The 23,757-nt window shown below is 42.2% G+C and overlaps 1 protein-coding gene across 1 annotated transcript in view; it reads right to left on the bottom strand.

The window, feature by feature from the left end:
* DNAH7 (dynein axonemal heavy chain 7) overlaps positions 1 to 23,757 on the bottom strand; it is a 724,465-nt gene that overhangs the window by 132,670 nt on the left and 568,038 nt on the right. The window contains 3 exon segments of the mRNA XM_029606081.1: positions 1,205 to 1,399; positions 6,204 to 6,330; positions 20,124 to 20,459. Coding sequence (XP_029461941.1) covers positions 1,205 to 1,399; positions 6,204 to 6,330; positions 20,124 to 20,459 — 658 coding nt within the window.

Genomic DNA, 23,757 nt, shown 5'->3' with positions numbered 1-23,757 from the left:
AGTTCCCTCTGAGGCCGCTCCGAAATCAGAGCGGCCTCGGAGGGAACAGGCAGGCCGCGCTGGGCTTGGCGCACGCAGGTTGCACAAATGTGCACCCCCTTGCGCGCGCCGACCCCGGATTTTATAAGATACGCGTGGCTACGTGCGTATCTTATAAAATCTGGTGTACTTTTGTTCGCGCTGGTGGCGCGAACAAAAGTACCGGTGCGCGTATTGTTTTAAAATCTGCCCCTATGTGAACAGCTAAGTTAATGCAAATTGCAATAACATTTTCAGACTTTGCGATAAGTGCCATACCTGTTGTATTTCCTGCATTCAACCACTGGGGTCCATTGTTAATGGTCAGAGAGAGAGGAAACTCACCCAAAGATGAGATTTGTACAATGTTCTCTCCACCTAGCTTGATGTTACCCAGGTAGAGAGAGTCTATCAAGCTAGGTGGAGAGAACCTTGCACAAATATCATCTTGGAGTGAGTTTCCTCACTCCGAAGGTCATCAAATCTTCACAAGAGACCACTGTTCTGTTTGTATGTCTCATGTTGAATGTCAAAGTGGCCCCTAACCCCCTACACTAATACCTAAACCTCACCTCGAGTTACTAGGTGGGCCTCCCATAGAGATATAAATACCTATCTAGTGTGAGGGCATTATGACTAGTCTCTCTCTCTCTCTCTCTCTCTCTCTCTCTCTCTCTCTCTCTCTCTCTCTCTCTCTCTCTCTCTCTCTCTCTCTCTCTCTCTCTCTCTCTCATAAACTAAAATTTGTTACAATGTTAGGACTCACCATAAAATCAAATAATTTCAGCTCTATTATTTTTCAATGGTTTTATAGTTGAAATGTTGTAAAATTAGAACTTATCAGTCCTTCATCAATATCACAACCACAGCTTGAAATATTTCTAAATTGAAAGCAATTTCAACAAGTAAGTATCTTACATTTTGTTCCTCCTTTTCTTAATGGTTCTTTTTTTTATAACCTACCCTTAAATTGCCTCTGACTCACCCACAGGCTACAATCCACTATTGCAGTAATAGGTGAGAAGAGTCTCCCAGGGAGATTCTTGGTATCTCTTTGTTAAATTAATTATAGAAAACAGATGAGAGCCCCCTGATAATAAATTGACAGCACATCACTACACTTCTGTTATCAATACTGCAAATGAAATATGGCAAGTAAGTAAAATTTCTTTTATTGTGCACATACCATACTGTCATAGACTGATTTCCATCCTTCCTTTAGTCTCATAAAATCCTTACGAATGCCTTTAAATAGCATCAAGTCATCTAGTCGGCATATTTCATCCCAAGATTTTTGGGGAAGCCAGGTGCAGGGATTGGAATGGGGATTATCTAGCCCAATCCCTCCCGTTAGCAGGAAATTCCACTCAGAATCATCAATCTATAGTAGAAAATAGCATTACAGAACAATAGATATAGGGAGTAATAAAAAATTAGCACATCAGCTCTATGAATTATTCTTCTCATAACTTAAAAAAATCTTTTTGCAACACAAATATGCCATGTGCTTGGCATAGTCTTCCTGAACGTGTCGTGCTCCCTCTCTTGCCATGTTTAATTGCCATCTAAAGACCCATCTTTTTGAGGCTGCTTTTAAATCTTAGGCCTGATTGTCTGCTTTTAGCCTCATTAATTAATTTTCTTTTTCTTTTTTAACCATTATCATAATTTATGAAATGTTCCAAGTCTCTTGTCCTGTATGTTTATTTTATTAGATTATAAACTGTATTGATCAGGGACTGCCTTTTTTGTGTATAGTTTGTATAGCACTGTGTAAAGATGTGCTTCGGGTTTTCATATCGTGTCGGGCTTTGTTTCGGGGCCCCCCCATGGGAATTTTGTTTTTACCACGGTTCGGGGTTTTTTTTTTGGGGGGGGCTCTGATTTTCGGGTTAGTGCACGCTAACATGGCAGAGTTAGCGTGCACTAACTCCCATTAGTGCGCACTAACCTGAAAATGAATTTTTTCCAAAATTTCGCATCAGGCGCGAACAAACGTACGCTGGATTTTATAAGATACGCACTTAGCCGACCGTATCTTATAAAATCCGGGGTCGGCGCGCGCAAGGGGGTGCACATTTGTGCAACCTGTGCGCGCCGAGCCTGGCGCTCGTTGCCTGTTCCCTCCGAGGCCACTCCGAAATCAGAGCGGCCTCGGAGGGAACTTTCTTTCCACCCCCCCGCACCTTCCCCTCCCTTCCCCTACCTAACCCACCCCCCCGGCCCTATCTAAACCCCCCCCCCCCACCTTTTGTTGGCAGATTTACGCCTGCTGAAAGCAGACATTAATCTGCGCACGCCAGCGGGCTGCTGGCGCGCCATCACCCGACCCGGGGGCTGGTCCGGAGGCCTCGACTATGCCCCCGGGCCGGCACCACGCCCCCGGCCCCGCCCCGAACTGCCCCCTGACCCCAGACATGCCCCCGGATAAGCCCCTTCCCCCGTCCCTTTTACGAAGCCCTGGGACTTACGCAAGTCCCAGGGCTGTGCACGCGCCGGTGGCCTATGCAAAATAGGCGCGCCGGCACACATAAATTCGGCCAGATTTACGCGCGCAGGGCATTTAAAATCCGGCCCATAATTATTAGTCATAATGAATTTTCTCCTTTACTTTTCAAGAATTCTGCAAACTGACATCATTTTTATGTTGGCAGAAAACAAAAGAATATAGGATAAAAATATTTTTTATAATGGAATAACTGCAATGATTATTGCATTTGTAATTGCAGCTCTATTCTTAGTGAAACTGGGGTGGTTTTGAGCCATGGTTCTAAAGTGTTAGTTATTTTATTATATTACTGATGAATTTATATTTTAAGACTGCATTGTATTAGTGCATTTCTATATTTTGTTCATGATTTGTTTATTATGATCTATTGATTCCTGTCTTACCATGTTTGATGTAAACTGGGGCAAACTGTGGTTTGAGGAAGTCAATATAAAAATATATTACTCTAAACCAATTCAGGAAGTGTTTTTTTTTTCAAGAATTCTAAAAATATAATAGAATATAACATAATCCAGACATTACAGCTTCTACAAATATGCATACTGTACAGTAGCAGTGTGCATTTATTTAGAAATGTCAAGGACTTTTGTTATTTTGTTTATTTTGTAAATGAAACAAAATAAGTGAGCAAAATTGTGTTTGTTTTTCATTTACAAAGGCTCCCCACCTCTCTTCACCAACTGAATTCATCGCTAAAGTTAAAATCGAATGCCTGGATTTGTCAAAATGCACTTAATATCACATGCGATACAAAAAGGGGTGTGTTTTATGGTAATAACCTGTTTATCACAAAGTGTGCAGACTGCGATTTTTTTTTGTACTTTACAATAAGTACCACAATTGTAATTCCTACCTACAACCACTGGGGGGGGGGGGGGGGGGGGGAGAGAGAGAGAGAGAGAGACTAACTAGTTATAAGGCCCTCATACTAGGTAGGTATTTATACCTCTATAGGAGGCCCACATAGCTACTCAAGGTGAGGTTAGGTATTAGTGTAGGGGTTAGGGGCCACTTTGACATGCAGAGTGCGACTTACGAACAGAACAGTGCACTCTTGTGAAGATTTGATGTCCTTCAGAGAGAGGAAACTCACCCAAAGATGAGATTTGTGCAATGTTCTCTCAATCTAGCTTGATGTTACCCAGGTAGAGAGTCCATCAAGCTATGTTGAGAGAACATTGCACATATCTCATCCTTCCTCACTCCGAAGGTCATCAAATCTTCACAAAAGTGCACTGTTCTGTTCGTACATCGCACTCTGCATGTCAAAGTGGCCCCCTAACCCCTAAACTAATACCTAAACCTTACCTCGAGTAGCTAGGTGGGCATCCTTTAGAGATATAAATACCTACTTAGTATGAGGCCTTATAGCTAGGTTCTCTCTCTCTCTCTCTCTCTCTCTCTCTCTCTCTCCCCCCTCCCCCTCCCCCTCCCCCTCAGAAGCTTAAAATACTGAAAATGCTATTTGCGAAAACATTGCAAAGTGCGATAAAGCCATATCACATGGCTTAATGCAAATGAAAAAGGTGTAGTTAAAATCTGCATTAAAACTGTGCAATATGGCATTGCAAAGCCAGCCCACTTGGCCAGAAATCCCACCCCAAACTCTTCCCGTAATTTGCATTGCACCACATGTTATGGCACATGCGTTAAAGGTGCTTTTTGCATGCAAAAATACCATATAGCACTTTGATAAATGACCCCTAAGTACCCTGCCTCCTTCCAAGGGCTTTTCACCATCCTCCTACGCCTCACTGGAACCATCTGCCTCCCACATGTTACATCATAGATGTGGGATTTAAATTGGGCAGAAGCAATCCCCAGTCAGTCCTGCCCTGCCAGGGCCTTATTCCAGAATGCCCTGCTGGTGTCAGATTTTATAACAATGATGCATGTGATGCATTTCTGTTTAGTGTTATATGACAAATGTCAAATAAAGTTGCAACTGTGGCCAATTTGAAATACTATTCTAGAGTACTTTACTCTTTATATTCAGTTCTGATCCAAGTAAGGTTAGAGGAGATGATGGGGGAGAAAGATTAACAGTTGAGATGGATGTGATCAATATGGGTCAGGTTAAAGATGCATGTGTTAAGTACATTCTTAAAGGTAAATTTTAAAAACCCAATGCATGCATCAGTTAGGGGTGTGCAAATATGTTGGGCCGGCATGCGCCAGGCGGATTTTAAAAGCCCCCTAGATACATGCGTACTTGTTGCCACGTGCACAAATGAAAAATTCAAAAAAAGGGGCGGGGTGTGGTCTGGGAAGGGCATGGACGTTCCTGAATTTTAGCTTGGAGTTAGCGTGCAAATAGTAATGCGCACAGGCATGTGCCGCTCTCACAGGCAAAGGCCCCTGTTTCATAACTTTACTTCTGCTATGGATGATGTGAAAGTTATAAAATAAAGATAAATAGACAGATTGGAGTGGTTTTAAGGGTGAGGGCTAACAGGGGAGAAGGGAGGCTATTAAACTAGGGGGTTTGAAAGTCCTATTCCTTACCTGGGTAAATTACGAATGAACTGGTAAAACTGCTAATGGCATCACCACATGTGTCTTTTACATGTGTCACTACATGTGTCTTTTAAAATCCCCGCACTTGTGTGGTAGATGTGGCATTTTATGCAATTCAGCCTACGTTCACTTAAAATTGGGCGCACTATTTTATAACATGTGTGCATATACGCACATATGTTATAAAATGGCCGCATCCCTGGGCGCAGGTTGATGAAATAAAAGTTACCATCCCTATGAGAATGTGGCTGATTTTCAAAAATAATTGAGTGTCTAAATTGAAGTCCTTAAGTGTGGTACAAAATAGGCATCTAATCTGGGTACCCAAAACTTAGGCCTGCTATTTGTTTATCTATATTTAAGCACCTAAGGGATTAATTTACTAAGCATTTTTCCCATAGTCACAAAGTGATAGAAAAGCCTTAGTAAATCAGGCTCTAAGTTAGATGCCAAGCGCTAGAAATTAGCACTTAGTTGCCTAACTTATTTTCCCCCAATCTGACCTGATCTCTGGTCCATCTACATTTTAGAATCTTAAATGTACGTACCTATAGGAGTTATGCATGTAAATATAACATACTACCGTAGCAATTTTCAAAAGCCATTTATCTGCATTAAGTGCACTTTATGTGGGTAAATCCTATTGACAATTTATATATTGTAGCAATTGTAAAAAGCCCAGTTACATGGGTAAAGTGCATTTACACATGTTAAATACAGTTTATAGCATATAAATGCTTGGCCCTTAGTAAATTTAGGCACTCAGAGTGAAAATAAATTTTAATTTAGGGAACCTAGGTAAGCAGTTAAATGCCTAGATCAGCAATGGGCAATTCCATTTCTCGAGGGCCACCAATCATTTGGATTTTCAGGATATCCCTAATGAATGTATATGAGACAGATTTGCATACAAATGAGGCAGTGTGCATGCAAATCTTTCTCATGTATATCCAATAGGGATATCCTGAAAACCCAACTAGCTGGTGGACCTTGAGCCCACCTCTGGCCTAGATCTTTTGAATATCGGCCTCAATGTTCCTATTTATACATTTGTTCAATGCTGTTTGAGGTTCTACCTTCACTACCCTATGTAATTTCTGCAAAGCAAGACTACTTAGCATATAATAAATTCTTATTGTATGTGATTGGAAGTACTAACCATTTTGTCATGCTTCAGAAGGTTCACATTTAGGCAGAAGGAAAAGAGCATCTTGTCCTTTTCAAAAAGTGAGCGGCATATATTAACATAGAGTGAGTATGTAAAGTGGTCCTTCAGAATCTGTAGTCTTTAAATAACAAAAGAAGAAAAAGAAAAAATTGAATGTTACTTGAAAGCCTGTGCATGTAAGTCACATATACAAGTTTATTCTAATAAACTTTATAGCAAGGGGTCAATATTGAGCCACTAGCTGGCCAGCAAAATTAGCCTGATAAACTTATCCAGTTAACTTGGCTGGAATATTCAGTAGCATGGACACTCAGTTGAACATACCCAGATGTGTAAAAGCTGGATAAAACACTCTCCTTGAGGTTATTTTTCAAAGGGGATTCTGTGGATAAAACAGTGCTTTATCCATAGAAATTGCTCACCCAATATGCCAGTAAAATTACGCACATAGTGGAGAGGTATTCTAGGATGTGAAATCTGGGCAGTATTTAGCTTTAACTGCATACTTTTCAGTTTTGAAAAACATGTGTGTAAGTTTTTCTTAGAAAATTTTCCTGCACGTTGTGCTGTCTCCGCTATGCATTTCCTATGAGTAATTTAAACAGATAGCTTAACTCAGTCTTTATTCGCAGAGAGCAGGCCCGGTGTGACCAGTGTGCATACCATGCATTTGTACGGGGCAGCACACCAGGGGAAGGCAGTGAGCCAGGGACAGGAGGAGAGGCCACGGGGCCACTGGCAGCCGAAGAAGGAGAGAGGCTGCAAGCTGCCGGTGTTCAAGCTGCCAGTGGCTATCGGCGGCCATCGGAGAGGCCTGTCTTCCATTTGTGTGTGAGCGCACACACAACTTCACTCTCTCCCCCCCACCCCCCACCAGTCAGGAAGGGCCATAGTGGAGCTCATCCCACCATGGTCTGAAGACATCAGGTTTTTAACTTTTTCCCGAAGGTCATAGAAACCACCTGGTGCCGGGATCACTAGGAAGCTGGTTCCAAGTAGTGGTGCTATTACAGAAAACACTCTTACCTCTGCTCCCCAGTCATTTTCAAAATAGAGGACTAGAGTGTAGCTGATACCATTCTACTCTATCTTGAAGATATTGCTTCAATACTGTAAATGCTAAAATAAGCATTTTAAATTGGGTCTGAGTTTTATGGCATCTAGTGCAATATTTTCAACATACAGTTCACAGATATCCAGTGACTTGTTCACCTAACCTGACAGTATTCCAGTGAGACCTGCCTTTCCATGTCCTAGAGTAGCTAGAGGACATAAGAAGCAGGATGAGCTGGACATCAAAGGTAAGATACAAACAATGGACTAAGACCGAAGCTCTGGAAGATAGGGATTATGTGACCTTTGCCTTTGGTTCAAAGTTTGTGCATGTGTATGTATCTGTGTGAGAGCCTATGTGTGTGTGTGTGTGAGAGAGAGCGAGCCTGTGCACCTGTGAATGTGTCTGTTTGAGAGCCTGTGTGTATGTTTATTTATTTATTTTATTTAATTCTTTTTAATATACCGATGCTCAAGACAATGTCTTATCGTACCGGTTTACAATATAACTCGGGGAAACCAATTAACTAGGATAGAGAAGACAAAGTTACAATAAACAGGGAGTGTAAACATGGGCTTTAGAAGAGAAAGAAGAAGTTCAAACGAATTAAGAAAAAAGTGGCGAACAATTGATTAAGTAGCAGGACACTTATGGTTAACATAGAGTTGCTAAAATTCAGCAGGCAATTTAACATGAGTAGGTATTAGCATGACAGTTCCTTAGAGTAGATGAGCAGAGGAGGCAATCGAAGGACAGGGAAGGGTAGGGATCGAGACGGGGAAGGGCGAGGTGATGGGGAACGGGTGGGGAAGTAATGGTGGGGAGAGAGAGTCAGTAATGGTTGATTGAAGGCTCCTTCAGCGGTAAGCTTGGGTGAACAGCCAAGTTTTCAGTTTCTTTCTGAATGAGAGATGGCATTTTTCCTGGCGTAGGTCCGGGGGTAGTGAATTCCAATGGAGTGGTCCCGCGGTGGATAGTGCTCGTTTTGAATGGAGTTGTGAACAAAGGATTTGTTTGGGGGAGCCTGGAGTGAACCTTTGTATGCGGATCTAATCAGCCTTGCAGAAGTATGGAGTTCTAGAGGGATGGAGAGTTGGAGGGAGGATTGCTGGTATATGGTTTTGTGAATAATGGTTAGTGTCTTGAAGAGTATCCTATAGTGGATGGGTAGCCAGTGTAGGATTTTTAGGATAGGTGTGATGTGGTCCTTACGATGGGAGTTAGTAAGGATCCTGGCTGCTGCATTTTGTAGCATCTGTAGTGGTTTGGTAGATGAGGCAGGGAGACCGAGTAGAAGTGCGTTGCAGTAGTTAATCTTTGAGAACAGTATTGCTTGAAGAACTGAACGGAAGTCATGAAAGTGTAATAGCGGTCTTAGCTGTTTTAGGACCTGTAGCTTATAGAAGCATTCTTTAGTTGTATTAATGAACTTTTTGAAATTCAATCTGGAGTCAAGGGTGGCCTCAAGGTTCTCAACTAGCATGCTAGTGGCGGTCCGCAGGAGTATGGGAACGGGAGGGGCAGAGGGAGAGAGAGAGTAGGGTGTCATCGGCCGGCGCCTCTGGCGCCGGCCGATGACGCAATGGCTCCCTTAAAGGGCTGCCGCAGAACAGCGGCCACCCTTTTTGGTGAGAGCTGCCGCAAAGGAAAGCCGATCCGGAGCGCAGTGGACAGCAGAGCAGCCATAGCCCGATTTTACTTCGGCTCACAGGGTAAGCAGCACCGAGACTTTCGGCCCCGCAGTCTTCCGAGGTCCTGTCGCCCTCCTCAACATGCATTACAAAAAGTCTAATTCCATAGGAGTTCCAAGTGTCTTTTTTGCAGAGTGTTCTGGTAGGCACCGCAGGAGTGCATGTAAATATAATATACATGTTGTGTTATTTTTGCCTCAGCAGATTGTACTTTTGGATGTTCTTTGTCAAATGAACATAAGAACATAAGAAATTGCCATGCTGGGTCAGACCAAGGGTCCATCAAGCCCAGCATCCTGTTTCCGACAGATGACAAACCAGGCCACAAGAACCTGGCAATTACCCAAACACTTAAGAAGATCCCATACCATGGATGCGATTAATATCAGTGGCTATTCCCTAAATAAACTTGATTAATAGCCGTTAATGGACTTCTCCTCCAAGAACTTATCCAAACCTTTTTTGAACCCAGCTACACTAACTGCACTAACCACATCCTCTGGCAACAAATTCCAGAGCTTTATTGTGTGTTGAGTGAAAAATAATTTTCTCTCATTAGTCTTAAATGTGCTACTTGCTAACTTCATGGAATGCCCCCTAGTCCTTTTACTATTCGAAAGTGTAAATAACCGATTCATATCTACTCGTTCAAGACCTTTCTTGATCTTAAAGACCTATATCATATCCCCCCTCAGCTGTCTCTTCTCCAAGCTGAACAGCCCTAACATCTTCAGCCTTTACTCATAGGGGAGCTGTTACATCCCCTTTATCATTTTGGTTGCCCTTCTCTGTACCTTCTCCATCGCAACTATATCTTTTTTGAGATGCAGCGACCAGAATTGTACACAGAATTCAAGGTGCGATATAGAGGCATTATGACATTTTCCGTTTTATTAACCATTCACTTCCTAATAATTCCTAACATTCTGTTTGCTTTTTTGACTGCTGCAGCACATTGAGCCGAAGATTTTAAAGTATTATCCACTATGATGCCTAGATCTTTTTCCTGGGTGGTAGCTCCTAATATGGAACCTAACATCGTGTAACTACAGCAAGGGTTATTTTTCCCTATATGCAACACCTTGCACTTGTCCACATTAAATTTCATCTGCCATTTGGATGCCCAATCTTCAAGTCTTGCAAGGTCCTCCTGTAATGTATCACAATCCGCTTGTGATTTAAGAACATAAGAACATAAGAAATTGCCATGCTGGGACAGACCAAGGGTCCATCAAGCCCAGCATCCTGTTTCCAACAGAGACCAAAAACCAGGCCACAAGAACCTGGCAATTACTCAAACACCAAGAAGAACCCATGCTACTGATGCAATTAATAGCAGTGGCTATTCCCTAAGTATAATTGATTAATAGCCATTAATGGACTTCTCCTCCAAGAACTTATCCAAACCTTTTTTGAACCCAGCTACACTAACTGCACTAACTACCTTCTCTGGCAACAAATTCCAGAGCTTTATTGTGCGTTGAGTGAAAAAGAATTTTCTCCGATTAGTCTTAAATGTGTTACTTGCTAACTTCATGGAATGCCCCCTAGTCCTTCTATTATTCGAAAGTGTAAATAACCGAGTCACATCTACTCGTTCAAGACCTCTCATGATCTTAAAGACCTCTATCATATCCCCCCTCAGCCGTCTCTTCTCCAAGCTGAACAGCCCTAACCTCTTCAGCCTATCCTCATAGGGGAGCTGTTCCATCCCCTTTATCATTTTGGTTGCCCTTCTCTGTACCTTCTCCATCGCAACTATATCTTTTTTGAGATGCGGCGACCAGAATTGTACACAGTATTCAAGGTGCGGTCTCACCATGGAGCGATACAGAGGCATTATGACATTTTCCATTCTATTAACCATTCCCTTCCTAATAATTCCTAACATTCTATTTGCTTTTTTGACTGCTGCAGCACACTGAGCTGACGATTTTAAAGTATTATCCACTATGATGCCTAGATCTTTTTCCTGGGTGGTAGCTCCTAACATGGAACCTAACATCGTGTAACTACAGCAAGGGTTATTTTTCCCTATGTGCATCACCTTGCACTTGTCCACATTAAATTTCATCTGCCATTTGGATGCCCAATCTTCCAGTCTTGCAAGGTCCTCCTGTAATGTATCACAGTCTGCCTGTGATTTAACTACTCTGAATAATTTTGTATCATCTGCAAATTTGATAACCTCACTCGTCGTATTCCTTTCCAGATCATTTATATATATATTGAAAAGCACCGGTCCCAATACAGATCCCTGAGGTACTCCACTGTTTACCCTTTTCCACTGAGAATATTGACCATTTAATCCTACTCTCTGTTTCCTGTCTTTTAACCAGTTTGTAATCCACGAAAGGACATCGCCTCCTATCCCATGACTTTTTAGTTTTCGTAGAAGCCTCTCATGAGGGACTTTGTCAAACGCCTTCTCAAAATCCAAATACACTACATCTACCGGTTCACCTTTATCCACATGTTTATTAACCCCTTCAAAAAAATGAAGCAGATTTGTTAGGCAAGACTTCCCTTGGGTAAATCCATGTTGACTGTGTCCCATTAAATCATGTCTTTCTATATGCTCTACAATTTTGATCTTGAGAATAGTTTCCACTATTTTTCCCGGCACTGAAGTCAGGCTCACTGGTCTATAATTACCCGGATCGCCCCTGGAGCCTTTTTTAAATATTGGGGTTACATTGGACACCCTCCAGTCTTCAGGTACAATGGATGATTTTAATGATAGGTTACAAATTTTAACTAATAGATCAGAGATTTCATTTTTGAGTTCCTTCAGAACCCTAGGATGCATACCATCTGGTCCAGGTGATTTGCTACTCTTTAGTTTGTCAATCTGGCCTACTACATCTTCCAGGTTCACAGTGATTTCGTTCAGTTCGTCTGAGTCATCACCCCTGAAAACCATCTCCGGAACTGGTATCTCCCCAACATCCTCATTAGTAAACACAGAGGCAAAGAATTCATTTAGTCTTTCTGCAATGGCCTTATCTTCCCTAAGAGCCTTCTCCACAAACTTTAGTACAATTGAGAATAACTTCTGGCTATGCTTCATCTCCCTCCCAACATCCTTTGAGATGGGGAGAGAAGCTTTATGGAAGTTGATTTTTGTAATATCTGGGTGCAGGGCAGTAACATGCTTCTCACTGTTGCACTCTTTGCTCTTAATGGCTACTTTACAGTCTTTAGAGACGTGATTTGTAGAAAAACAGCATATCAAGCAGATTTCAAATTTCTTCAGCAAGTTTTTACATTCACCTAGTGGCTTTTCTCTGACACTATAGCCCTTAATTTTGAGGCTGAGATTTCTTGAGCAAAGGACATTGTCTATCTGGATTATCTACCTTCTTATTTCTGGCAGTAGGAAGGATGGAAGGTGTAGATGCCACAGAGAAAACTTCAGATTTTTTTTTTAATGTTACCATACCTTTAAGTTAGTCATTCATCCCAGGGGTGGCTTGGGCTGGTCACATCTGACACATCAAGCATACAACTTGGATCATTTTTCATTACCGGTAAGTCCTGTCTGAAACTGGAGAAAACTGAGAATGGTGGAAAAGTAACATTATTGGCCATTCTATATCTTGAACCTTGGGAAACCCATTTTTCCTGCAGGCTGAATGGCAGTTTCTTCATTATTAGCCATATTCCATTTACTGTGTCTAGATAGCTGAAGCCTGGAAGAAATAGGTCAGGTTTAACTGTCTCGACTTCCAGTAGTAGATCTTCAAGCTCTTGCAGCTTGTGATTATCTGAGATTTTTGGAAAGCTCTCAAGATTCTTGAACAGAGCACTCTCAATTGCTTCTGGGCTACCATAAAATTGTTCAAGTTTTTGCCACATTACAGTCAAATCCACTGAGGGATTATGTATGTGTATCCTGTTATGTATGTGTATCCTGTTATGTATGTGTACTGACCTTAGACTATTTATGCATTCTGAAGATTCATTCTCCAACCATTTCATCAACCATTAATCTTGCTTGGCATAATTTTCAGTTCTGAGATGATCCCTTTGAATATAGATTTCCATGCTCTATAATTTTCTGGGCAGTGATTGAACTTGGTGAGGCCTGTATTGACAAACTCATGACGAACCATGTACTTAGCAAGATCTGGCATGCCCGTGGCCTCAGTCTATGTATGATGAAATATTTGTGGGATAGCCTTGAAAGTTATGGGGTAGATTTTCAAAGGGTTATGCGCGTAACCTTTAAAACCTACCCCTGCGTGCGCTGAGCCTATTTTGCATAGGCTCGGCGGCGCGCATAAGCCCCGGGGCGCGTGTATGTCCCAGGGCTTTGAAAAAGGGGCGGGCCGGGGCGGGCCCGGAGGCAGGGCAGAAGTCCGGGGGTGGGGCGCCTGTCCGGGGCAGTCCCGAGTCCTCCGGCACAGCAGCTGTGCCGGGGGTTGGTGCGCCGGCAGCCGGCTGGTGCATGCAAGTTACGCCTGCAATAAAGGTGGGGGGGGGGATTTAGATAGGGCAGGGGGGTGGGTTAGATAGGGGAAGGGAGGGGAAGGTTGGGGGGAGCGAAAGGAAAGTTCCCTCCAGGGCCGCTCCGATTTCGGAGTGGCCTCGGAGGGAATGGGGAAAGCCATCGGGCCTCCCCTAGGGCTTGGCGCGTGTAAGGTGCACAAGTGCGCACCCCCTTGCGCGCGCTGACCCTGGAGTTTATAACATGCACGCGGTAGGGCGCGCATGTTATAAAATCGGGTGTACATTTGTGCGTGCCGGGTAGCGCACACAAATGTACCCCGCGCATGTAAGATTAAAAATCTGCCCCCATATGTCTTTATTCATCATCTGGCATGTCAGTTTTGAATATTAAGGTAGGGCAAGGCTAGTCAGATGTACTCTGGCCGTGTGACGTGCACATGTAAGATTGAGACTGGGTTGTAGCCACATTATGATCACAATTCATGTAGGGTAGTTGAGTGTTAGCATGAGATAGTGTGTGTCTCAGAGCAGACCTACTTGGATCCATTTGTAGCAAATCCATGCTGGGACATTCATTGAGCTGGACTCTTTCTGGAATGATATTTACTTTATGAGAAGACTGTATTATCTCAACATCTGGCACCTCCTTCTCGTATTGGGAGGGCAAGCTGGAATACCTAGTGGAATGGCTTAGTACATTGACTCTAGTATACTGAACTGGATCCTCCGAGGCAATTTGACTAATTCTCTTCTCCCTACCATCCTATCCTGCAGCCTTTTCAAGGATCTGAGTCTTAGATGCAAATGCTTCCTTCCCTTTTGTAATACTTCTAAGTTAGCTTTTAACTCAGATTTTGTTCATTCAGCAATGGCATCAATGGCGGCAACACTCTGCTCTTCCTCCTCTGCTCTAACCCATTCTAGTTTTAAGGTTGCCTGGGCAGCTTCCACTTTGGCGTGTACTCTGATTATGGCTGCACTTAAGAACATAAGAACATGCCATACTGGGTCAGACCAAGGGTCCATCAAGCCCAGCATCCTGTTTCCAACAGTGGCCAATCCAGGCTATAAGTACCTGGCAAGTACCCAAAAGCCAAATCTAAGTTATAAAATCAGGTGTACATGTGTGTGCTGGGTAGCACGTGCACATGTACGCCGCACGCACATGTTATAAAATCTACCCCATATTGATTAAGGAGGTCAGAGGTGGTGAGATATACAGGGATGAGGTAGCAGGGATGAGGTAGAACTTTTAGTGTAAGGTACCAGAGGGATATAAAGTTAGGGGTTGAGAGGAGATGTTTCAGATATATTTATTTGGACTGGGATGGAGAGTAAAGTGGTAATGAGTTCTTTATTTAGGTTCATAATGAATTTTTCCATGTAGGAGTAAGTACTGATTTGGGAAAAGGTTAAGTTAGGTTATATGCATTTTGAAATAACCATGTTTTAAGGTCATGTTTGAATTTCTTTGTTTCAGTTGTCAGATGTACAGTCTCAGTAAACATGAGACTGCAATTTCTGTGGGAATGGTGGAGGGAGGCAAGGTCCATGGACCAGATCCAGGTCATATGGCTGGGGCAAGTTCAGGTTGGTGCCATTTTCCAAAATGATGTTGACCTGGCTGGGTGCAAGGGTGTGCCCTAGCTCCAACGCGGATGCCCAGACTTGAAGTTAAAGTTCTAGGGTGTGTAAGAGGTGGGTGGGGTGCATAGGAGGTTGGGGCTTGGACACAAATTTTGTTTTGTTTGTTTTTGATGAGGTAGGAGTTGGGTGGTATGGGAAAGGGGGCCAGGACCCTATTTTTGCCTTGGGGAGGGGAAGGGAGGTAGGTATGGCAGGGGAGCCTAAATCTGATGATTGATGATGTGGGAGAGTGTCAGGAGCCAGGATTGAACATTTTAACTATTTTTACACTTTGGGAGAGTCGGGACTGCCTTGACTGGCAGCCCCAGGTTGAGTTGGGGATCAGAACTGACTCCTACTGAACCTCTGCATGTGGCCATGAGATTCTTTTTTTTTTTTTTTGGGGGGGGGGGGGGGGCGCCAGAAGCCTTTTAAGATGATGGCAGTCCTTTTGGCTGCGAGACAAAAGAACACGTATTAAAGCCACAAAGGTTTTTTGAGGAAGGGGCTACACTATTGCAGAGACATCCCCTGCAATAGTGGGACCCCTCCCATGATAAAACTTTGCAACTTAATGAATCTAGGCTTAAGTGTTTAATACATGTCAAAAATACATTAATGCATATTATTGGTAACATGCACTTCTGCATTACAGATAACCAAGAAAATTTGGTGACAACATGCAGCAAACATTAATGAGCTGTGTTACCTGCAAATTCATATAAACAGCTCATTATTATTTAAATGGCAATAAACCTTATAACCTAAATTACATTTCAAAAAGTTAGCTACGCTTCATGAAATGTAGTTAACTTTCCCTGAGAGCACTGGCAGGATGTTGCACCTGCCAATGAGCTTGCTTTCCCTTTCCCAGCCTATAATCCAAAATGACAATAAAGTCCTAAATTTGCTCCTCCCTCCCCAGAAGAGAATCCTCCCAGCAGATAACCCCTTCCTGCCCAGCAGAAATTCTGCCCAGGAGCAAACCCCACCCCCTGTGCTTAAGCCTCATCCCCACCCAATTAGTAAAAAAAAAAGACCCCCTATTGTTGTCCTTTTGATTCCCCCGATGTTTCTATATTCCCTCTGGGAGTAGAGGCCTTTAATGCAGAGGGAGACGAGAATCAAGTTACAGTGCTGAATTTATTGCGCCCTGCTATTCTTAAACCCACTGAGATAACTCTGGACTCTATTTGGAGTGCTATAATGGTATTGGAGAAATCCATTACTTCATTAGTAGATGTTACTTCAAATTCAGTTGGAAAACTATTAACTGTGGAAACAAATACCTCTTTAAATACTCAGAAAATTACAACTTTGGAATCTAAAATTTCTCTCTTGCAACAAAATCAAAATCAATTGATAAAAGCGGATTTGATACAACAACGTAAATTGGAAAATATTGAGAACTCTATTAGATACCAAAATTTGCGTATATTAAATTTTCCGATTCTGAAGTGGATTTCTCCTTTGGAAATGGTCAAAAAATATATAATGGAGATCCTAAAAATTCCCAAAGAAATGATGCCTACTATAGCTAAGGTTTACATGACAAAATCTGAAGGGATTGAACAACCTGATCAGGTGTCTGAACCTGAATTAGATCTGACACAGTTCCTGGAGACATCCACAGAAGTAAAGATAACAAGACAAGGAACTTTGTTTCTACAATGCGTTTTTTCTCAAGATAGAGAAATGTTAATGAAAGCTTTTTTTCGTAACAGAACATCTCAGTGTTTTGGTCAACTGGTTTGGGTTTTCCCAGATATTACACGCTCCACTCAGGAACGTAGGAAAAAATTCTTAGCTATGCGAGCTGAAGTAGTGGGTATAGGGGCCAGGTTTAATCTCAGGTTTCCATGTCAGTGTATAGTGAATAAGCAGGGTGTTAAAAATGTTTACTTTGAACCTGAATTGTTACATAATTTCTTAGACGCACGTACCTAGATGTCTCTAGTTTAATCTGTTTTTGATTACTGAATGTAATGAAAATGATCTATGATAGCCTCTATATATTCCTACAATTTATTTCTTTATTGTTCCGCTTAACTTGTTCATATCTTGGAATTTATTTTTCTTTAATATTACATAGGATAAGAAGAACTAGCAGTTAGAGTTATGTTAGATAACATGTATTTGGGTGGAATCACTGCAATTCCTATTTTGTATTTTTCCTTTAATTTACCCGTATTGTATGGTGAAAAATTCTATAAATAAAAATTAAAAAAAAAAAAGACCCCCTAGGTTCCTTCTTCCACAGAACTGCCCCCTTAGGCTTCGGTGAAGTCTAAAGTCACTAGAGTGGGAGCAATTTCCTGTCATGCCTTCCCTCAAGCACCACAGTTCAAAATGATGCTTAGCTGATCTGAGATTCCCATGTGCCCCACCGTAGGGAATCTGTTGGGGAGGGGCTCTACTGAAGGGGGATTCTCTTTTTGGGGAGGGCAAAACTCGGGACTACTGGTGTGAGCTGGTAAAGTACTTTCCCGCACACGGTAAAATCCATATCTTACTGCCAGCGGTAACGTACAAGCGTTTCCAGCTGCAGAAACATCCATTATCAACACCAATACGAGATTTTCTATGGATTTAATGTCCTTTAATAGATTCCGTTTTCACTGTGGAAAACAAATGTGTTAAAAACACACATTAAATTGTAATTTTAACATACATTGGTAAATAGGAAAGGTTTTATTGTTTAAAAAATGTGTTTTTAAAATATACTAGAACTTATTACTGATTATATGAAAAGAACATAACTGAATCTTAAATAGCTTTAATCAACTATCAAAACTGCCCCAACACATGCAGGACTATGTCAAATGTAAGCAAAACATTTATCCAGATGACCATACTAATTCTACCCAGAATCATTTATTATCAGGACATTAAGAAAATTAGTTGTAATATAATTTCATTTGAATTACCCTTTAAAACAATATTATAAGCATACTTATGCAGTGCTCTAAGGTAGAGGTCCCTAAAGTTGGTCCTTGAGTTCCACATCCCAGTCAGGTTTTTGGGATTTCCACCATGAATATGCATGAGATCTATTTGCATACATGTAAATTGACCTCAGGCATATTCATGGCGGAAATACAACTGGACTGGGATGAGATCCTTGAGTTCTGAGTTTGAGGACCCGTGCTTTAAGGAATCTATATTCTAACGTGCTTTAAAATTTGTATGGCAACTTTAATGCAGGCAGTACACTAGGCTTTGTAATGCCTGATGTGCTAAAATAATGAAATATACAACACAGCAGCATTAACATGGCCACACTAAAGATAGCACAGTCATGATAATGCAGTTGAGTTGGGCGACTCAAGTTTCCCTGCACTAACCAGTCCAAAGTAAAAGGCCTTCAATGGACCCCCCCACTCCAATTCAAATAGCAAATGGATCTCCAGGTCCTCAAGTTATCAACCCCAGACTCCAATTACCCAGCCCTGGATTTGTCAATAGACACCCATTATACCTGTGCCTAGGGTGGCAATGATTTAGGGGCAGCAGGCTGTAAGATTTGATGTCTTCCTGCTCTGCTGAATCTCATTCACTAGAGAACAGCCTTCTGCTATCTTGTAACAGACTTTTACTGGATTGGGGGGGTTTAAAAGCAACAAAAGTGTCTTGGAGGCGGCAAAATTCTAAATACATCCCTGCAATCACTTCTGAAAAAAAAATGTAAAATCCTCACTGGCAACAGGGAATTGGTTTTGCATGCTTTAGTGTACAGGTCAGTGTCAGCAGTGCCATTTTGGATTTGGTGCTCATACAAGCAAGAGACATATCAACTCCCTCCTGCTGATGAAGATTTAAGAACCATTTTCAGGGTGGGTAGGAATGTTGCATGCTCAGAGGTCCATTTACTGCAGAGGTAAGGAGGAGGGGAATTTAGGAGCCATAAGCTCTAAATGTATTTTTGGGGAGGTGGGAGTAAAGGCCAGGAGGCTTGATTGGCATTAGGTTTCCTAACCTACACCTCAACAGGACTGCACTAACCCTTGCAGGTAATAAAGCCGTGCAATATATTCAGAATTAATACCTAAGAGGGCATAATAATTTTGATTTTATGCATGTATTTTACTATTGTTATTGGGCCAATTTTCAAAGGCCCGGTCACACGCGTAAATCCTCGGGATGCACGTGAGTTCCGGGGCCAAAGAAAAGGGACAGGCCGGGGCTAGAGGCCCCCAGCACAGCTGCCATTTACTATTTGCCACTGTGCCGGGGGAATCACGTGCCAGCAGGGTGCCGGTGCGCGCTACTTGCCCTGAGGCAGGCGCAAAAGGTAGGACAAGGGTTTGGGGGGATTAGGATAGGGTTAGGGGGCAGGAAGGTTAGGTGAAGGGGGTGGGAAGGTCAGGCTAGGAGGTAGGGAACTGGGGAAGGCCGCGGGCCTCGGCGCGCACAAGTTGCACTAATGTGCAACCCTTGCGTGCTACGACCCCCGGTTTTATAACATGCGTGCATGGCGCGCGCATGTTATAAAATTGTGCGTCCTTTTTTCAAATTTATCCCGATAAGTATACAGGAGTTAAATTTGCATATACTAAGTTTTTAATGTATACATGCATATTCATTGTCGATATCCTGAAAACTCAACCGACTGTGGGGTCACCAGGCTCGGGAAACCCTGTCTTACTGATACTGACAATTGAAAAGAGAATGGAGTCTTGTAATGAAAAAAATAGGCCTTAAATCCCTTACATCTCTAGTTCACTGCCTCTGTAAAAATACACAGTATACAATGTTTTGTTCTAAATTTGCAAAATATATCTACCAGTAATTCTTTAGGACAGGGTAAAAAGGTTTTAGGAGCCTATGTACTAATGAGTGTTAGTGTTAATACCAGTGTTAACATGGACATTAATTAACACACAAGTATTACCAGCGTTAACATGTACTTTTTGCACACACATTAGTGATTAATGTACAGTAATTAATTGATATATATATACATACAGTATATATATGTTTATATACAGTATATATATTTTATATACAGTATATATATTTATATTTTAACTTTTAATATAATCAAACAATATAGTTATACTTTAAAAGATTATAATGTAAATTACTTACCTCTTCTGTAAATTTTCAGATTTCTCTGAATTGTCTATAGACATGATAAAAAGATTAATGAACCAAGTAAGTGAATACTGGTACATGGGCTCAATGTTGGCTAGATCAGCAATTGAAAAGAATAGTATTGATGAATGGATAGCAATAGGACGATATCCCAATCGTGTTTGATCAATTTTTCTCTCTGTGGCTTCAGCCACAGCTTGTTTCTCTGAAATTTCATTAGCCAGCACCTTAGAAGAAGACAATATCTTAATAGCAGTTTCATCCTCTAAGATATTTCCTTCTGAAGATGACAGCACTTCTAAAATCTTGTCTTCAATTTCTTTCAATTGCCTAAACAAAACAAAAAGATAGTAAATTTGTTTATGCATTAGAATTGTGTATATTATGGGGTAAATTTTCAGTAATGCGCCTTTCAGCAAAGTTATGTGCATAATTTTAAATATGTAAAAATCAACTTGATTTCCAAACACAAGGTACCTGCAGGTTGTATGCAGCTGACAATGCTCGTGTAATTTCCCCATTGTGAAACGGGCATGAAGTTATATGTATAAGAGGCATGCCATTTGTATGAAGGACTGTTAAAAAAATAAGCTCCACAGGGAAATTCCCCATGCCTCCAATGCATTTTTTATACAAATTCAACTGTGTTATGAACTTACATGTATATTTTTAGGTGAATGAAAATCAACTTAAACACATAAAGGCATCTTAAGTGTGCAGCACCTTAATTTACAAGCGTTAGTCCTGACTAAAGTTTTGGAAATTTACTACACATGTTGAACTTATGAAATGGCATAAAGTATATTCCACTGTTCAAGAAAACCTTGCTCTAAGAATTTCTTCATTAGTTACTTGTGCTTAACCTCCATTCTTTCAATTAGATTATCCTTCTTTCAGATAAGTTATCTCCACTATAACACATTTTTTGTTCTGCAAGAAAGTATAAGCTTTGGAGTGAAGCAAAGTTGCTTCAGGCTGTAAAGCTAATTGTAGATAAAGGTATTCAGTAGATCACATTACAGTAGGATGAAGCAGTAATTCTGCATTATATGGCACCAATGATTACAATAAGTGCTAAACAAGTGGTAAATGAAAAAAGATACTAATTTATATATATTTATATAGATATAATCTATATCTATATATGTATATAGTTACAAACCTAATGACATTCACTATAGTAATAAAGTGCTCACTAATACATACTATTAAAGTGAAAAGCAATAATGAACACATATGATATATAATGAAAAAATTTCTCTATATTTATTTATTATTATCCAAAAACTCTCTTTATACTAAAAATGTCTTATATAAAATATGGTGCTTCCTCCTGAGGAAACCAGTATCGTGGAACAACAAAGGACCTTTGTTGAGGAAGCAAGCTTGTTCTGCAAATCAGTTCTAATGTCTCTGTGTTCATAAAGGGATTGGTTTGAGAAAAAGAGGGGTAACTTCTCTATGAGTTCAAGAAACAGGTATTTATGGACTCATTTTCACAACAGTGGGGCCGATGCAATACAATGCGCCCAGCTGAGCGCACTGTTTAATAAGGATGTGCATTCATCCTGGTTCAGCCACCCTGAAAAACGAAGCGGATTTTCCCGAAATTTCAGGAAAATTCATTTTTCAGGGTTAGCACACACTAACCAGGGGTGTGTGCTAACCCCGAAATTCAGGGCGGCTGAAAAAAATCAGCCTGAACCGCAGGAAAACAAAATTTCTCGTGGCGGGCCGATAATGAAGGCCAAACTGAAAGGTTAGGCCGAATCACATGTCTACTGTTTAACCCACAGTTGGACACGGGTTGTGTAGGAACATCCACAGCCCCTTATGCTAATGGCTGAATCTTAAAACGGCCATGTGTGCAAATATCAGTACTTACATGCATGACCGGCCCTGAGCGTGCCGCACACATTTTCAAAAAGGCCCAGCCACGCGCATGAGTGCCAATACGCTCACAAGTGCTGGGCCCTGAAAAAGGGACAGCTGGGGGTGTAGTCTGGGTGGGGAGGGGTGGGGTGGGACCGAGGCCGGTTGGAAAAGGAGAGATACCTGGGAGCACTCAGCGCCTGCTTTCAGTGCACTTTTTTGCATCGGCCCCTTTATGTTTTAAGAACGAGAACCTCTAGTGAGATAAGGACTTATTGTTATTCAAGTATATATGAGTTTAGGATTATAATACAGTATTGCTGACACTGCTTTATACAATTTTTTTGGTTTGGGGAACCATGTAGATATTTATAAGCTAAAATAGTTTTAAGGATTTTAATCATTTTTGTATATATTTGTATTTACACACATTATACTATTTTTAGTATAAAAAGAGTTTTTTGATAATAAAAAAAATATAGAAAAATCTTTTCATACTATATCGTGTTCATTATTGTTTTCCACTTTAATTATATATATATCTTGTTGTGCATTCCATCCGCGCTTGGCTTGTGCCTGGGCCTGCTCACCTCGCTAAGACATCCGCGGGTCCCGGGTCGGCCTCCCCAGCAACAGCTGCGAATCCATGGCATCCCACGGTGGCAGTCGCTGGGCCTTCTCCCTCTAGCCAAGTCTCATGGCGGGGCTCAGTGTCCTCCTCGGCCCCACCCCTAGGCGCACGCACGCGTGCGTGGACTGCCCGGCCTCTTAAAGGGCCAGAGGCGGATCCCAGCTCTGCGGTGCGCCCTGATTAGTCTCAGCATAAAAGGAAGTTCCCACCGTCACTTCCTTGCCTTGGCAATCGGGTCGATCACATTGTGATTTCTTGTTTGCCTATGCGTTCCACTCTGTATTCCAGACTCGTTCCAGTCTCGTTCCAGTCCTGTTCCCGTGTCCTTCTGTTCCTGCGTACTTCTGTCTCCTCGTCTCCCCAGGTAGTACCTCTCAGACTGTCTTCTCGGTACTGACCTCAGACTGTTCTTGACTACGTTGACCGCTGCCTTCCTTTGATCTTCTGTCTGTTCTACGACCACGTCTGCACACTGCCTGGAACTGACCTCTGCCTGATTACCGACCACGTCTGCATGCTGCCTGGAACTGACCTCTCCCTGAACTTGACTATGTCTGACTGTCTCCTGGAACCTGACCTCTGCTTTAGCTGCCATTCATGGTCGGACTTCTGGTATTTGACCCCTGCTTTCCCGGGCTATCCACGGACTGATTACTGGCTCCGACCCTTGCATTGGCTGATTATACTTCCTTGACTCTGGCATTGATCCTTGCAATATATTCAGAGATTCTATTTTGGCCTTCTCAGGCAGCCCAGACTTCTGGCCTGAATATTGACCACTCACCCTTGATCGTGGTGGGCACACCTCTGAACTTACTATCTAGGAGATCCTGCGAGGCCCACCTAAGACCAGGCGGCCCGGGTAACCAAGGGCTCAACCCGAGAGAACCCCGGGTTGCTAGTGGTGAAGCTCCAGCTAGCTTCTGCCTCCTCCTGTGCTCCGCCTCCTGGTGGCAGGCACTCTCTGGGTCTGACCAGGAAGCCTACCAATCCTGCACTAGGCCAAGGGTCCACTTCCTGGCGCAACATATATACAGGGCCGGCGGAACCACTAGGCGAGCTAGGCCTGTGCCTAGGGCGCCGAGACTTAGGGGGCGCTGCGGCAGGCAGCAGAATTTTGAAGGG

Source organism: Rhinatrema bivittatum, chromosome 6 (assembly GCF_901001135.1).
Source record: "Rhinatrema bivittatum chromosome 6, aRhiBiv1.1, whole genome shotgun sequence".
NCBI lineage: Eukaryota > Metazoa > Chordata > Amphibia > Gymnophiona > Rhinatrematidae > Rhinatrema > Rhinatrema bivittatum.
Note: the sequence above shows the minus strand (reverse complement) of the source record. Positions and strands in the feature narration are given on the sequence as shown.